The 17,571-nt window shown below is 44.3% G+C and overlaps 1 protein-coding gene across 3 annotated transcripts in view; it reads left to right on the top strand.

The window, feature by feature from the left end:
• Positions 1–17,571, top strand: part of LOC124002129 (tripartite motif-containing protein 44-like) — a 45,503-nt gene that overhangs the window by 19,417 nt on the left and 8,515 nt on the right. For all 3 annotated transcript variants that reach the window (XM_046309433.1, XM_046309440.1, XM_046309424.1), the window contains exon 4: positions 16,375–16,659. In XM_046309433.1, coding sequence (XP_046165389.1) covers positions 16,375–16,659 — 285 coding nt within the window. The remainder of the gene's footprint in view (positions 1–16,374; positions 16,660–17,571) is intronic.

The raw sequence follows: 17,571 nt of genomic DNA, 5'->3' as shown, positions 1-17,571 counted from the left end.
AGAGGCCCATGATCACTCTGGATGAACTGCAGAGATCTACAGCTGAGGTGGGAGACTCTGTCCATAGGACAACAATCAGTCGTATATTGCACAAATCTTTACGGCAACAATGCAAAATGTTATGTTTGGCGTAAAAGCAACACAGCTCATCACCCTGAACACACCATCTCCACTGTCAAACATGGTGGTGGCAGCATCATGGTTTGGACCTGCTTTTCTTCAGCAGGGACAGGGAAGATGGTTAAAATTGATGGGAAGATGGATGGAGCCAAATACAGGACCATTCTGGAAGAAAACCTGATGGAGTCTGCAAAAGACCTGAGACTGGGACGGAGATTTGTCTTCCAACAAGACAATGATCCAAAACATAAAGCAAAATCTACAAGGGAATGGTTCAAAAATAAACATATCCAGGTGTTAGAATGGCCAAGTCAAAGTCCAGACCTGAATCCAATCGAGAATCTGTGGAAAGAACTGAAAACTGCTGTTCACAAATGCTCTCCATTCAACCTCACTGAGCTCGAGCTGTTTTGCAAAGAGTAATGGGAAAAAACTTCAGTCTCTCGATGTGCAAAACTGATAGAGACATACCCCAAGCGACTTACAGCTGTAATCGCAGCAAACGGTGGCGCTACAAAGTATTAACTTAAGGGGCTGAATAATTTTGCACGCCCAATTTTTCAGTTTAAATAAATGTCGTTCCACTTCATGATTGTGTCCCACTTGTTGTTGATTCTTCACAAAAAATACAGTTTTATATCTTTATGTTTGAAGCCTGAAATGTGGCAAAAGGTCGCAAAGTTCAAGGGGGCCGCATACTTTCGCAAGGCACTGTATATGGTGATGGGCTATTTCTCTCTCTCTCTCTTTTCCCTCTCTATCTGCCTCTACCTCCAGTTATCCTTCTTTCTCTCTTTTCACAGCATTTTAATTTAATTACCGTATGTATCATTAAACACTCACTGTAGCTGACGTTCTTTCACAGCCGATGTCACAGGCCCTCTCCTTCTCTCCCTCTCTCTGACCCTCTCTCTCACTCTCCCTCTCTTGCTTTCCCCATTTGTACATTATTTTAGAGGGAAAAAAGGGAGAAAGTACATAAAAAAAAATGTACTTCTCCTTTGTTGAGTTAGTGGGTAATTTGGAGAATGTGATTGCTTGCAGAGAAATGCCGATAACGGAGAGCGAGAGTTAGAGAGAGAGAAGAATGGGGCTTTGGATCTCTCTGGAAAAGTGTTTAGAGCAGGGCCATTGTTGCCAGAGGGAGGGATAGACCGTTCAAAGCCATTTAGTCCTAATGTTCCATTAGTGCTTTTTAGGCCTTGTAAAAACAGTACGCAGAGCCTGGCACTGGGGATAAGCACCAGCCGGACCTACAGTATATAGAGAGAGATGATCTGCACAGAAAGTGTACAGACCTTAATGTTTCATTTATGATTTGCTCAGTGTTGCTTTTAACCCAACCAGGTCTAAAGATCTGACCCATTATTACCTATAGCGGATCTCAGGGACCGCATGGTCTAACCATTTGTTTACACTCTGTTCAGTCATGTTACCTCATTGGCTAGCTAGCTAATAACCTGGTAGATTTACCAGTATAGCCAAACATTTGGAGCACAGAAAGAAAGTTAAAGGGATAGCTTCTTCAGGAGATCAATGATCATAGACATGGCAATGAATGATTGACAGATCTCTTGCATGTCATCATCACTATGTATTTAGGGGACGTGTACAATTTTCAAAATAATGCATCTCAACAGGGAAATAGTGTTTTACACCATGTAGAAACCTAATATTTCACAAATCACTTTGTATTTTCAATTCCAGGTATTTGTATAAGCAATTTAGCTTTTATAATAAACTCATGTCTTTACAGTGTTACATATTAGTTCATAGGGCACAACATGTGCTTCATAATAAACCACCCACTGGGCACACCCTGGTTGAATCAATGTAATTTCAATTAAATTATGTTGAACCAATGCAGAGTAGACCTTGAATTGATGTCTGTGCCCAGTGAGTAGAAATCATATTGACCCAATATAGGCTGTTTCTCGGTCAATTTAGAAAATCGTATTTTCTGGTGCTCCTACATTTTAATGTGGTGCTTTTCACTTTTAAAGTTAGCACCTGGGTGCATTGCTACTAGTGTTAGCACAATTACATGCTAGTAGTTCCCATAGGCTTCCAGTCATTGAGCCAACAACAATCCCTTTAAAAAATATATACATATGTGACCAACCTCCTCGATTCGGTCTTATGTAGCAAAATTTGAAATAGTATTTTTTACAATGGATAAAAGTAATGACTCCGAGCTAGTAAATGGTATATCATACACTGCAGTTGAGGAACAATGGGAAGTAATTCTGCTTTGAAAGTTGATAAACTTGTAACCCCACTTTTGAGAAAATGTCCCTTGAATAATTTGCTACACCTACTGGAGAGTTCTTCTTTGTCTACACCCTTTCAGCATCTTTCATACCCTCTTAAGCCTTAGCCCCACCCATCTCATTAAGGATTCACATGTGAGGCCATGTGGTAAACACACAATATATGCAATAAAATCTATGTTTATTTGTCACATGCAAAGGATACGGAAGGTAGAAATGGTTCACTGAAATGGTGACTTGCATAGTAGCAATATCAAAAACAGTGTCCAGATAAAAATATTTTAGAAATATTTTATAATTATTAGATGACACTTACTCAACACACAAATTTGATGGGCCATATGAAGGAAATTCTATAACCACCCCCCAGCCATGTTAAGCTAAGTGGATGGGTCACTATTGTCTAGCCATGTACACATGTTCATGAAGTACAATAGATGGCCGTAATCACCCCCAGATACACCTGGCTAATTTGATGAGTCATGTAATAATCTGTCCGAAGTGGAGTCTTTTTGTTTAGACATGTAGCTAGCTAGCTAAACAATGAACCGGCATAATCCGAACTTGTATTACTACCAATACAAGCATTGTCATAGCTGTAGTACGAATCCGCAGGATGCTAAAGCTAACAATCTAGGTTCAGTGTTAGCTAGCTAATATTAGACTAACTAGCAATGCGCATGGATTTCTGATTCAAATACTTTTACTTCATAGATCAACGACTTTCTGATAAAATTAGAAGCATATCTGAATATATGGCGAGTCTCTTACCTGTATACATGGATGAACGCTTCACGGCACACTGGAACCTCAGTTTTGTTTGTAGCTAAATCTTGTTTTGTCAAGTCACTCCAGTTCCCACTAACCGTGGCGTATGCAGAAAGTAGCCCATCACTTTTTCCAACTGATCTGTCGATAGCGCCTGCTAAATTCAGGGCATCAATGTTGTTGAGGAAAAGTAGCAACATTTTTGTAATTCTCGATGGTTAACGTTATATACTTTTCAAAAACGTCGTGTTAGTCCTTTCTATCAGCACATACTCAACAGCTCACTTTACAGACAGAAGCATGCTACATGGCAGACCAATCCAAGCTCATCTCCCGGCATGTCCAGCCCATCCATTATCTCAGCCAATCATGGCTAGTGGTAAGGTTCCTGTCTTTGTCCGTGGTTAAACAAACTAGGCTCGTAATTTAACCATTTCATTTGTATTTATGGATGGAATACAAGTTTATTATTACAGCACATGAAAGTTCACATGTTCCAGAAGACATTTCTGCCAAGAAACTAATTTTGATAGATTTGTTATGTTTACATTCAAATGGCTCTCCTGTGAAGTAATGATGTGCGACATATGCCTAGTTTTCTGAATCGAGTCACATATTTGTTGCAGCAGGGGAGGAATCAATATAGGGGAAACGCGGATGCTAAATATTTCAACATAACCGAGACTAAGGAGATGATTGTGGACTACAGGAAAAGGAGGACCGAGCACGCCCCCATTCTCATCGACGGGGCTGTAGTGGAGCAGGTTGAGAGCTTCAAGTTCCTTGGTGCCTACATCAACAACAAACTAGAATGGTCCGAGGGCACAACAAAGCCTATTTCCCCCTCAGGAAACTAAAAAGATTTGGCATGGGTCCTGAGATCCTCAAAAGGTTCTACAGCTGCAACATCGAGAGCATCCTGACTGGTTTATTATAAAAGCTAAATTGCCTGGTACGGCAATTGCTCGGCCTCTGACTGCAAGGCACTACAGAGGGTAGTGCATACGGCCCAGTACATCACTGGGGCTAAACTGCCTGCCATCCAGGACCTCTACACCAGGCGGCATCCGAGGAAGGCCCTAAAAATTGTCAAAGACCCAAGCCACCCCAGTCATAGACTGTTCTCTCTACTACCGCATGACAAGCAGTACCGGAGTGCCAAGTCTTGGACAAAAAGGCTTCTCAACAGTTTTTACCCCCAAGCCAAAAAGACTCCTGAACAGGTAATCAAATGGCTACCTGGACTATTTGCATTGTGTGTGCCCCCCAACCCCGCTGCTGCTACTCTCTGTTTATCATATATGCATAGTCACTTTAACTATACATTCATGTACATGCTACCTCAATTGGGACGACCAACCAGTGCTCCCGCACATTGGCTAACCGGGCTATCTGCATTGTGTCCTGCCACCCGCCAAGCCCTCTTTTACTCTACTGCTACTCTCTGTTCATCATATATGCATAGTCACTTTAACCATATCTACATGTTCATACTACCTCAATCAGCCAGACTAACCAGTGTCTGTATGTAGCCTGCTACTGTATATAGCCTGTCTTTTTACTGTTGTTTTATTTCTTTACCTACCTATTGTTCACCTAATACCTTTTTTGCACTATTGGTTGGAGCCTGTAAGGAAGCATTTCACTGTAAGGTTTACCTACACCTGTTGTATTCTGTACATGTGACACGTAAACATTGATTTGATTTCTAATGTATGCATGACTACGAGTTCAAGTGATGGTCAAATACAATTGTAAACACGTACAGGGTTTAGCTGCCAGCTATGAGAATGTGATGTTTTGCTGGTCCAAAGAGTGTTGGCTCAATGTTAGCTTTATCTATCAGTACTAATGGGTAGCACCTTCTGAATCTTTAATCCCAAAGAAGCCACTGTCTGATGTTAATTGCATTGTGTCTAGACTTCTGAAGTCATATGCACAGCACTATTTCTCTCTTTCATGGCCAATGTCTAAGAAGTTTACTATATCTAGTCAAACCCACAACTCTCCTCTGTAACATTTTGATTCCTTGCAGTCGTTCTCTGTCATTGTGTAGCCTCGGAGGCACAGTGGCCCAATGCCCATGGCCTTGCCAGTGTGTCCTCTCTCTCCTTTCCTCTCTCTCTCTGCCTCTCTCTCTCTCTTTGTTCCTCTTGCTCTTTCTCATCATCAAGTCCTGTACCCGCTCTCTCTGGTGTCTCCAGTTGAAGGCCTCGGTCGGCTCCAGTGTAAATGAAGATTAGCATGGATGGCTGACTCCCCTCTCACTATCAGGGCAGATGCTTAGCTCCATCCAGGGAGAGATGTCCAAGGGCAGAGGGCCATGCTCCACAAACAGGGGGGCAGTGCTAGGAGCATGTCCCCCATCTAGTGCAGGGTTTGTGGGGACCCAGCAGGAAAGGGCAGGGGGCTCAATCGAGGGCCTGAGGATGGGAGAGGTGGTGAGAGAATGTGTCAACTGCGCCAGATTGATGACATGTTTTTGCATTAGGGACATGACCTAAGAACCTTGCTGCAAGCTATGCTGACTGAAATGTTCTTCCCTTTTAATTCTTCAATGGATGATCTTATTTCTCAGATTGATCTGTGTTAAAGCTAATGGGATAGCTGGGACTGAAAAAACTACTTTTAGATTCGGTACAGTGACTCCATGCCTACTAATTTGCTGTGATTCGATTTTCCTGGACTGAATGGGTGATGGGCATGTTTCTATCCCCCCATACAAAAAAAGTTAATTAAATGTTTTAAATCTCTTGAGTTGGGGGGTAATTTGGAGAATCTGATTGCTTGTGCAGAAATGGCAGCTACTGACAAGACTTTGGTCTCCAATGGCCTCATCCAATGGCCTCAGCTATGCTAACATCTGTGAGACTGCTCCACTGGAGCAGTTAGGGGGAGGGATGAGGGAAAGGAGGTAAAGATAGGAGGCAATGTGAGAGATGTTGAGGGCAGGTAAGGGGACATGAGGGCATTCAGGGGCAGAGGGGGTGCCAGGAGACCTTGATAGGGGGCCGGCTGGAACTCCTCAATGCATCACCGTCTATGTTGGCGTGTTGCGTTGGAGGCGTCCCAGCAAGGGGCCTGCTAGTGAAGGTGTCGTATTCTAATGAGTCGTAGCTAAAGAGAGCCCAGAAGCCTGGGGAGCTGGGAAATTGATTAAAATGCAATCTCAGTTTGGAGTTCAATTGCCCTGAAAGCCAAACAGATGGCATGGCGGCGGTGCAGATGGGCTCTGAGGTCTCTATCTACAGACTGGCACCGTGGAGGAGAGCCTGGGGAGGAGATGCACCACTCAGAGAGAGACGGAGAGAAAGAAAGAAATATAGAGAGACTGTTAAAAAGCAAGCGGAGGTTGAGGCCTGGCAGTTATTCACCCCATCCCTTTTCACCCTTTCTTTTTTTCACTTTCTTTCATGGTCTTGATTTATTTTGCTATTTGTGTGTCGATCTCTCGCTATACCTCTCCCTCTCTGCTACCGTCTGGTGCTAGTCTTTTACCTCAACATCCTCTATTCTTTTATAGTCTCCTCATGTCTTTTTTACTTCTACATTTATGCACTCGCTCTCCCCGTATTGGTCATTGTTCACAGTTTTATGTCTACAGTGCATTCGGAAAGTATTCAGACACCATGACTTTTTCCATATTTTGTTACATTGCAGCCTTATTCTAAAAAGACAGCTTCGTTAAATAGTACCTGCAAAACACCAGTCTCAACGTCAACAGTGAAGAGGAGACTCCGGGAAGTTGGTCTTCTATGCAGAGTTGCAAAGAAAAAGACATATCTCAGACTGGCCAATAAAAAGAAAAGATTAAGATGGGCAAAATAACACAGACACTGGACAGAGGAACTCTGCCTCTTCACTGTTGACTTTGAGAAGGGTGTTTTGCAGGTACTATTTAATGAAGCTTGAGGACTTATGAAGCATCTGTTTCTCAAACTAGACACTTGTCCTCTTGCTCAGTTGTGCACCGGGGCCTCCCACTCCTCTTTCTATTCTGGTTAGAGCCAGTTTGAGCTGTTCTGTAAAGGGACTAGTACACAGCTTTGTACCAGATCTTCAGTTTCTTGGCAATTTTTTCGCATGAAATAGCCTTAATTTCTCAGAACAAGAATAGACTGACGGGTTTCAGAAAAAAGTTATTTGTTTCTGGCCATTTTGAGCCCGTAATCAAACCCACAAATGCTGATGCTCCAGATACTCAACAAGAGTAAAGGCCAGTTTTTTTTCTTCTTTAATCAGATCAACAGTTTTCAGCTGTGCTAAAATAATTGCGAAAGGGTTTTCTAATGATCAATTAGCCTTTTAAAATGATAACTTGGATTAGCTAACACATTGTGCCATTGGAAGACTGGAGTGATGATTCTTGATAATGGGCCTCTGTACGCCTACGTAGATATTCCATTAAAAATAAGTTGTTTCCAGCTACACTAGTCATTTACAACATTAACTATGTCCACACTGTATTTATGTTAAATTTCATGTTGTTTTAAACGACAGAAAATGTCTATCTAATCTGTTAGTCGGAAGTTTACATACACCTTAGCCAAATACATTTAAACCTTTTCACAATTCCTGACATTTAATCCTTGTAAAAATTCCCTGTCATAGGTCAGTTAGGATCATCACTTTATTTTAAGAATGTGAAATGTCAGTATAATACTAGAGAGAATGGTTTATTTCAGCTTTTATTTATTTCATCACATTCCCGGTGGGTCATAAATTTACATGCACTCAATTAGTATTTGTTAGCATTGCCTTTAAATGGTTTAACTTGGGTCAAATGTTTCGGGTAGCCTTCCACAAGCTTCCCACAGTAAGTTGGGTGAATTTTGGCCCATTCCTCCTGGCAGAGCTGGTGTAACTGTGTCAGGTTTGTAGGCCTTCTTGCTCGCACATGTTTTTCAGATCTGCCTACACATTTTCTATGGGATTGAGGTCAGGGATTTGTGATGGCCACTCCAATACCTTGACTTTATTGCCTTTAAGCCATTTTGCCACAACTTTGGAAGTATGCTTGGGGTCATTGTCCATTTGGAAGACCCATTTGCGACCAGGCTTTAACTTCCTGACTGATGTCTTGAGATGTTGCTTCAATATTTCCACATAATTTCCCTTCCTCATAATACCATCTATTTTGTGAAGTACCCCAGTCACTCCTGCAGCAAAGCACCCCCACAACATGATGCTGCCATCCCGAGCTTCACAGTTGGGATGATGTACTCCGGCTTTCAAGCCTCCCCCTTTTTCCTCCAAACATAAAAATGGCCATCATGGCCAAACAGTTCTATTTTTGTTTCATTCGACCAGAGGACACTCCTCCAAAAAGTATGATCTTTGTCCCCATGTGCAGTTGCAAACCGTAGTCTTGCTTTTTTATGGCGGTTTTGGAGCAGTGGCTTCTTCCTTGCTGAGCGGCCTTTCAGGTTATATCCATAGAGTACTCATTTTACTGTGGATATACAGTGCCTTGCGAAAGTATTCGGCCACCTTGAACTTTGCGACCTTTTGCCACATTTCAGGCTTCAAACATAAAGATGTAAAACTGTATTTTTTTGTGAAGAATCAACAACAAGTGGGACACAATCATGAAGTGGAACGACATTTATTGGATATTTCAAACTTTTTTAACAAATCAAAAACTAAAAAATTGGGCGTGCAAAATTATTCAGCCCCTTTACTTTCAGTGCAGCAAACTCTCTCCAGAAGTTCAGTGAGGATCTCTGAATGATCCAATGTTGACCTAAATGACTAATGATGATAACTATTCGAAATGGTCAGTGATCTGTTTGTTAACTTGGCTTTCGAAGACCTTAAAAAGGCAGGGCAGGATAGATATAGGTCTACAACAGTTTGGGTCTAGAGTGTCTCCCCCTTCGAAGAGGGGGATGACCGTGGCAGCTTTCCTATCTATGGGTTTCTCAGACGATACTAAAGAGAGTTTGAACAGGCTAGTAATAGGGGTTGCAACAATTCTGGCAGATAATTTTAGAAAGAGATGGTTCAGATTGTCTTGCCCGTCTGTTTGTAGGGTTCCAGATTTTTCAGCTCTTTCAGAACATCAGCTATCTGGATTTGGGTGAAGGAGAAATGGGGAAGGCTTGGGCAAGTTGCTGTGGAGGGCTGTTGATCGGGGTGACAGTGTTTCCTAGCCTCAGTGCATTGGGCAGCTGGGGGGAGGTGCTCTTATTCTCTATGGACTTTACAGTGTCCCAGAACTTTATTGAGTTTGTGCTACAGGATGCAAATTTCTGCTTGAAGAATATAGCCTCCTAACTGCCTGTGTATATTTGTTCCTATCTTCCCTGAAAAGTTGCATATCAAGGGGGCTATTCGATGCTAATGCAGAATGCCACAGGATGTTTTTGTACTGGTCAAGGGCAGTCAGGTTGGGAGAGAACCAAGGGTTATATTGGTTCATGGTTAAAAAAATAATAATGGGGCATACTTATTTAAGATGGAGAGGAAGGCACTTTTAAAGAATAACCAGGCATCCTCTACTGTCGGAATGAGGTCAATATCCTTCCAGGATACCCGGGCCAGGTCGATTTAGAAAGGCATGCTCGCTGAAGTGTTTTAGGGAGCGTTTGACAGTGATGAGGGTTGGTCATTTGACCGCAGACCCATTACGGATGCAGGCAATGAGGCAGTGATTGCTGATATCTTGGTTGAAAACAGCAGAAGTGTATTTGGAGGGCAAGTTGGTTAGGATGATATCAATGAGGGTGCCCGTGTTTACGGATTTGGGGTTGTACCTGGTGGGTTCATTGATAATTTGTGTGAGATTGAGGGCATCAAGCTTAGATTATTGAATGGCCGGGGTGTTCAGCATGTCCCAGTTTAGGTCACCTAGCATCACAAGCTCTGAAGATAGATGGGGGGCAATCAATTGACATATGGTGTCCAGGGCACAACTGGGGGCAGAGGGTGGTCTATAGCAAGTGGCAATGGTGAGAGACTTGTTTCTGGAAAGGTACATTTTTTAAAGTAGAAGCTCGAATTGTTTGGGCACAGACCTGGATAGTAAGACGGAACTCTTCAGACTATCTCTGCAGTAGATTGCAACACTGCCCCCTTTGGCAGTTCTATCTTGTCAAAACATGTTATAGTTAGGTATGGCATTTTCAGGGGTTTTGGTGGTCTTCCTAAGCCAGGATTCAGACATGGCTAGGACATCCAGGTTGGCAGAGTGTGCTAAAGCAGTGAATAAAACAAACTCAGGGAGGAGGCTTCTAATGTTAACATGCATGAAACCAAGACTTTTACACTTACAGAAGTCAACAAATGAGAGCACCTGGGGAGTAGGAGTGGAGCTAGGCACTGCAGGGCCTGGATTAAGCTCTACATCACCAGAGGAACAGAGGAGGAGTGGGATAAGCGGACAGCTAAAAGCTATCAGAACTGGTCACCTAGTGCGTTCGGTACAGAGAGTAAAAGCAGCAGGTTTCTGGGCGCGATAGAATAGATTCAAGGCATAATGTACAGACAGAGGTATGGTAGGATGTGCGTACATTGAAGGTAAACCGAGGCATTGAGTAATGATGAGAGAGATATTGTCTCTAGAGATGTTTAAACCAGGTGATGTCACCGCATATGTGGTAAGTGAAACTAGTTGGTTAAGGCATATTGAGCAGGGATAGAGGCTCTACAGTGAAATAAGACAATCACTAACCAGGACTGTAATGGACAAGGCATATTGATATTCGGGAGAGGCATGCGTAGCCTGGTGATCATAAGGGTCCAGTGAGTGGTTGGGCTGGCTGGAGACACGACGATTCAGACAGCCTTATAGGGACGTCTCGATGGAGGAAAAGTCTGTTTTAGCCTCCGTGTGCGGTGATGTCGATAGAACCAGTCGTGATGGGTTAGTATGGTTCCGAGTAGCAGAGGGGTCCAAGTCCTATTGGTAAAATAGGTATAGAGGACCAAGAAATTGTCCGATGGGTGTATACAGCGTACAGTCCAATATTCTCTAGACAGCTAGCGGGCTGCGGCTAGCAGATGGGCATTCAGGGGACGTCATGATGTAGGGGCCAGTTGAGTACCCCCTCGAGCAGATCACTTCGTAGTCCGGTCGTGAAGGACCGGCGGGGATCGGTGCCTCGTACCGGCAGTAGAAGGGGTCCGGCTATTGTATCTCATTCTTATTGAGTATGACGCTACAAGCTTGGCACTCCTGTATTTGGGGAATTTCCCCCTTTCTTATCTGCAGATACTTTCAGGTTGGATGGGGAGTGTCGCTGCACAGCTATTTTCAGTTCTCTCCAGAGATGTCCGATCTGGTTCAATTCTGGGCTCTGGCTGGGCCAATCAAGTACATTGAGACTTGTCCCGAAGCCACTCCTGCGTTATCTTGGCTGTGTGCTTAAGGTCCTGAGTGATCTGGAGCAGATTTTCATCAAGGATCTCTCTCTACTTAGCTCTGTTCATCTTTCCCTCGATCCTGACTCGTCTCCCAGTCCCTGCCCCGCAGCATTATGCTGCTCCCACCATCGTGCTTCACTGTAGGGATAGCGCCAGGCTTCCCCAGACGTGCCGCTTGGCATTCAGGCCAAATATTTCAATCTTGGTTTCATCAGACCAGAGAATCTTGTTTCTCATGGTCGGAGAGTCCTTTAGGCGCCTTTTGGGAAACTCCAAGTGGGAACTCTCCAGGTCCCCTCGGAGAGTTCATCAATGAGCTTGATGCCTTGATAAGCTCCTTTCCTGAGGACGGCTCACCTCTCACAGTTCTGGGCGACTTTAACCTCCCCACGTCTACCTTTGACTCATTCCTCTCTGCCTCCTTCTTTCCACTCCTCTCCTCTTTTGACCTCACCCTCTCACCTTCCCCCCCTACTCACAAGGCAGGCAATACGCTCGACCTCATCTTTACTAGATGCTGTTCTTCCACTAACCTCATTGCAACTCCCCTCCAAGTCTCCGACCACTACCTTGTATCCTTTTCCCTCTCGCTCTCATCCAACACTTCCCACACTGCCCCTACTCGGATGGTATCGCGCCGTCCCAACCTTCGCTCTCTCTCCCCCGCTACTCTCTCCTCTTCCATCCTATCATCTCTTCCCTCTGCTCAAACCTTCTCCAACCTATCTCCTGATTCTGCCTCCTCAACCCTCCTCTCCTCCCTTTCTGCATCCTTTGACTCTCTATGTCCCCTATCTTCCAGGCCGGCTCGGTCCTCCCTCCCGCTCCGTGGCTTGACGACTCAATGCGAGCTCACAGAACAGGGCTCCGGAAGGCCGAGCGGAAATGCCTCCCTGCGGACCTGGCATCCTTTCACTCCCTCCTCTCTACATTTTCCTCCTCTGTCTCTGCTGCTAAAGCCACTTTCTACCACTCTAAATTCCAAGCATCTGCCTCTAACCCTAGGAAGCTCTTTGCCACATTCTCCTCCCTCCTGAATCCTCCTCCCCCCCCCCCTCCTCCCTCTCTGCAGATGACTTCGTCAACCATTTTGAAAAGAAGATCGACGACATCCGATCCTCGTTTGCTAAGTCAAACAACACCGCTGGTTCTGCTCACACTTACCCTGTGCTCTGACCTCTTTCTCCCTCTCTCTCCAGATGAAATCTGCGTCTTGTGACGGCCGGCCGCCCAACAATCGACCCTATCCCCTCCTCTCTTCTCCAGACCATTTCCGGAGACCTTCTCCCTTACCTCACCTCGCTCATCAACTTATCCCTGGCTGGCTACGTCCCTTCCGTCTTCAAGAGAGCGAGAGTTGCACCCCTTCTGAAAAAACCTACACTCGATCCCTCCGATGTCAACAACTACAGACCAGTATCCCTTCTTTCTTTTCTCTCCAAAACTCTTGAACGTGCCGTCCTTGTCAGCTCTCCCGCTATCTCTCTCAGAATGACCTTCTTGATCCAAATCAGTCAGGTTTCAAGACTAGTCATTCAACTGAGACTGCTCTTCTCTGTATCACGGAGGCGCTCCGCACCGCTAAAGCTAACTCCCTCTCCTCTGCTCTCATCCTTCTAGACCTATCGGCTGCCTTCGATACTGTGAACCATCAGATTCTCCTCTCCACCCTCTCCGAGTTGGGCATCTCCGGCGCGGCCCACGCTTGGATTGCGTCCTACCTGACAGGTCGCTCCTACCAGGTGGCGTGGCGAGAATCTGTCTCCTCACCACGCGCTCTCACCACTGGTGTCCCCAGGGCTCTGTTCTAGGCCCTCTCCTATTCTCACTATACACCAAGTCACTTGGCTCTGTCATAACCTCACATGGTCTCTCCTATCATTGCTATGCAGACGACACACAATTCATCTTCTCCTTTCCCCCTTCTGATGACCAGGTGGCGAATCGCATCTCTGCATGTCTGGCAGACATATCAGTGTGGATGACGGATCACCACCTCAAGCTGAACTTCGGCAAGACGGAGCTGCTCTTCCTCCCGGGGAAGGACTGCCCGTTCCATGATCTCGCCATCACGGTTGACAACTCCATTGTGTCCTCCTCCCAGAGCGCTAAGAACCTTGGCGTGATCCTGGACAACAAACTGTCGTTCTCAACTAACATCAAGGCGGTGGCCCGTTCCTGTAGGTTCATGCTCTACAACATCCCAGAGTACGACCCTGCCTCACACAGGAAGCGGCGCAGGTCCTAATCCAGGCACTTGTCATCTCCCGTCTGGATTACTGCAACTCGCTGTTGGCTGGGCTCCCTGCCTGTGCCATTAAACCCCTACAACTCATCCAGAACGCCGCAGCCCGTTTAGTGTTCAACCTTCCCAAGTTCTCTGTCCCCGCTCCTCCGCTCTCTCCACTGGCTTCCAGTTCATCGGCTACAAGACCATGGTGCTTTGCCTACGGAGCTTCAGTACCTCCAGGCTCTGATCAGGCCCTACACCCAAATAAGGGCACTGCGTTCATCCACCTCTGGCCTGCTCGCCTCCCTACCACTGAGGAAGTACAGTTCCCGCTCAGCTCAGTCAAAACTGTTCGCTGCTCTGGCTCCCCAATGGTGGAACAAACTCCCTCACGACGCCAGGACAGCGGAGTCAATCACCACCTTCCGGAGACACCTGAAACCCCACCTCTTTAAGGAATACCTAGGATTAAAGTAATCCTTCTCACCCCCTCCCCCCTTAAAATATTTAGATGCACTATTGTAAAGTGGTTGTTCCACTGGATGTCATAAGGTGAATGCACCAATTTGTAAGTCGCTCTGGATAAGAGCGTCTGCTAAATGACTTAAATGTAAATGTAATGTAAATGGATGTGATGTGCCTTCTACTGAGGAGTGGATTTCGTCTTGCCACTCTACCATAAAGGCCTGATTGGTGGAGTACTGCAGAGATGTTTGTCCTTCTGGAAGGTTCTCCCATCTCCACAGAGGAACTCTGGAGCTCTGTCATTGTGACCATCGGGTTATCTGTCCATTCCTTAACCAAGGCCTTTCTCCCCCGATTGTGCAGTTTGGCTGGCGGCTAGCTCTAGGAAGAGTCTTGGTGGTTCCAAACTTATTCCATTTAGGAATGATGGAGGCCACTGTGTTCTTTGGGACTTTCAATGCTGCAGACATTTTTTGGTACCCATCCCCAGATCTGTGCCTTCCTTCGATCTCATGGCTTGGTTTTTGATCTGACATTCACTGTCAACTGTGGGACATGTATATAGGCAGGTGTGTGCTTTTCCAAATCATGTCCAATCAATTTAATTTACAACAGGTGAACACCAATCAAGTTGTAAAACAACTGAGGTCACTTCTGGTGACTTTTTAAAAGGACATTCTACAATGTTAAATTAAATGATGGTGACACCATCCAAAATATAATTTTCCCTTTAAAAGCATTATAACCTGTATCTCAAGTAATGCAACATTTCGTCATTCAATAAATAGGCTGCCCATCTGCATTTACCTAATTGAAACCCCCAAAATATTCTACAAATACACGTTTAAACTTGCCACTTCAGGTGTTTTTCTGGATCAAAATGGGGCTTAGGTGGTGGGTGTGGTGGTGGGCTTAGTCAATGATGCAGTCTCCGACCTAAAATTGTAGTGGCTCTCCTTGGCCGCAGAGACATTTGACTATTCCTAAAGATAATTTCCTATGAAAAATGAATGTTGTTTTTACATTGATAAAGTTTGATCATAAAGTTACTCGTCTCCCCCGTATCAAACACCTGGATTCAGGAGGCAGGATTATTAATGGTTTAGGGTGACATCATAATTTTAATACACCAACGGTAACATGATATTTTCTTCCCTAATTTAAATAAGTACCGTCACCAACATCAAAGAAGGAGTGGTTGCAGAGTGGTGTGATTTAAATAGCTAGAGAGCTACTCTTCTGTTGGGAACATTTGACTGTAGGGTGTCAGTAAATATAATTAAATGTTTACCATATTCATCTATGGCAAAGATACTTGTCTTTTCCCTTTTCATCTGTGTCTGTTGTTGGCTAGTTACTGGCTAGTTAGGTCTTCAGCCAGAATGAAACAAAGGGGGGCAAGGGTCATTCAAAACTCCAACGCAGATGTCATGTCAACACACCTGTTAGTGCTGCTGTGAACCACATCACAGAAGATGATCTTAGTTGTTTAAGTTTACACAGATTTTTTTTACAATCCCGATTTACAAAAAAATAAATATTTACTAGGATATCTGAAAAGCCACAGCATGTTGATTGGTAATTCAACATGCTGTGCCTTTTCAGATATTCTAGTATGATGGTGGGTTAGGATAAAACATTTAAATAGGTCAGTTATAAGGTCGGTGCTGAGTACAAAGGGATAAAATCAGTTTACACCACTTTTTTAAACTCATGTTTAGTCTGAGACCAGGCAAACACAGTAAAGTTAAATCCGGGTCACTCAAATTAGTATTATATGTTATGTTTGGTATGGTTACATAAGACCAGATGGTTACTTAAGGCAAAAATGAAAGTAGGGTGGTTGTTCTTCGTGGATGGGCAGGCATATAACGCGAATGTTTAGCAACCCGAAGGTTTAGATTTCAAATCTCATCACTGATAACTTTAGCATTTTAGCTAATTAGCAACTTTTCAACTACTTAAAAAAAATGTGTTTGTTCTTTTTTTGAGAAATTGATATAGGGGAGACTTTGACTCAGGCCGACTGTCTGTAGACCGTCAATGCGACTGTTGCACCTTTTCATCCTGCTATTCTTCCTCACATCTCTTCACCTTCTTTCACATTCTTCCATCTCTCTCTTGCTTTCTCTCTTGCTCTCTCGTTCTCCTCTCTAGATGTCTACAGAGCAGTTGGAGGCGTATGTCAACAGTCAGTTTGATGAGCTCCACCGGCTAGTTCGTCTGGAGGAGAAGAGGACCCTCCACCTAGTGGACCTGAAGGAAGCCTTCCTGACCGCCGCCGCCGCCGAGAAGATTGCTGAGATCACCGTCCACACCGAGCGGCTCCAGGAGGAGATGGCCTGTATCACGCAGCAGCTGGGCCAGCTGGACCAGGCCGAGGCACAGCCTGGAGCCGGAGTAGCCGCCCTAGCACAGGGAGGACCATGCCCCAGACCAGCGGTGAGGCACCCCTCTCTTATACACCACCATTGTCAGGGTAGATGTTACCACTGTAGGCACTGATCTTGGATCAGTGCATCATTGGGTGTGTAACGCACCACTGACCTTATAACTGACCTTATAACTGACCTATATAAATGTTTCATCCTAACCCACCATCATACTAGGATATCTGAAAAGCCACGGCATGTTGATTGGTAATTCAACATGCTGTGCCTTTTCAGATATCCTAGTATGATGGTGGGTTAGGATAAAACATTTATACAGGTCAGTTATAAGGTAGGTTATAAGGTCGGTGCTGAGTACAAAGGGATAAAATCAGTTTACACCTCTTTTTAAACTCATGTTTAGTCTATGAGACCAGGCTAACACAGTAAATGTAAATCCGGGTCACTCAAATTAGTATTATATGTTATGTTTGGTATGGTTACATAAGACCAGATGGTTACTTAAGGCAAAAATTGAAGTAGGGTGGTTGTTCTTGGTGGATGGGCAGGCATACAACGCAAATGTTTAGCAACCCGAAGGTTTAGATTTCAAATCTCATCACTGATAACTTTTGCATTTTAGCTAATTAGCAACTTTTCAACTACTTACTACTTTTTAGCAACTTTGCAACTACTTAGCATGTTAGCTAACCCTAACCTCGCTAACGCTAGCCAGCTAGCTAAAGTTGGCCACCTAGCTAGATTTGCAACATATCATACGTTTTGCAACATTCGTAACATATTATATAATTTGCAAATTCGTAACATGTAATACGAATTGTAATTCATAACATATCATATAAAATGGGTGATGGTTATCCACAAATTAATACAAACTATATGAAACGTAACATATGATACTAAATGGATTGTCCCGGATTTATCCACAGAATAATACAAAATGCCCTGAGACCAGGTTTTTTAT

Source organism: Oncorhynchus gorbuscha, linkage group LG02 (assembly GCF_021184085.1).
Source record: "Oncorhynchus gorbuscha isolate QuinsamMale2020 ecotype Even-year linkage group LG02, OgorEven_v1.0, whole genome shotgun sequence".
NCBI lineage: Eukaryota > Metazoa > Chordata > Actinopteri > Salmoniformes > Salmonidae > Oncorhynchus > Oncorhynchus gorbuscha.
This window is presented reverse-complemented; position numbering and strand designations above follow the sequence as displayed.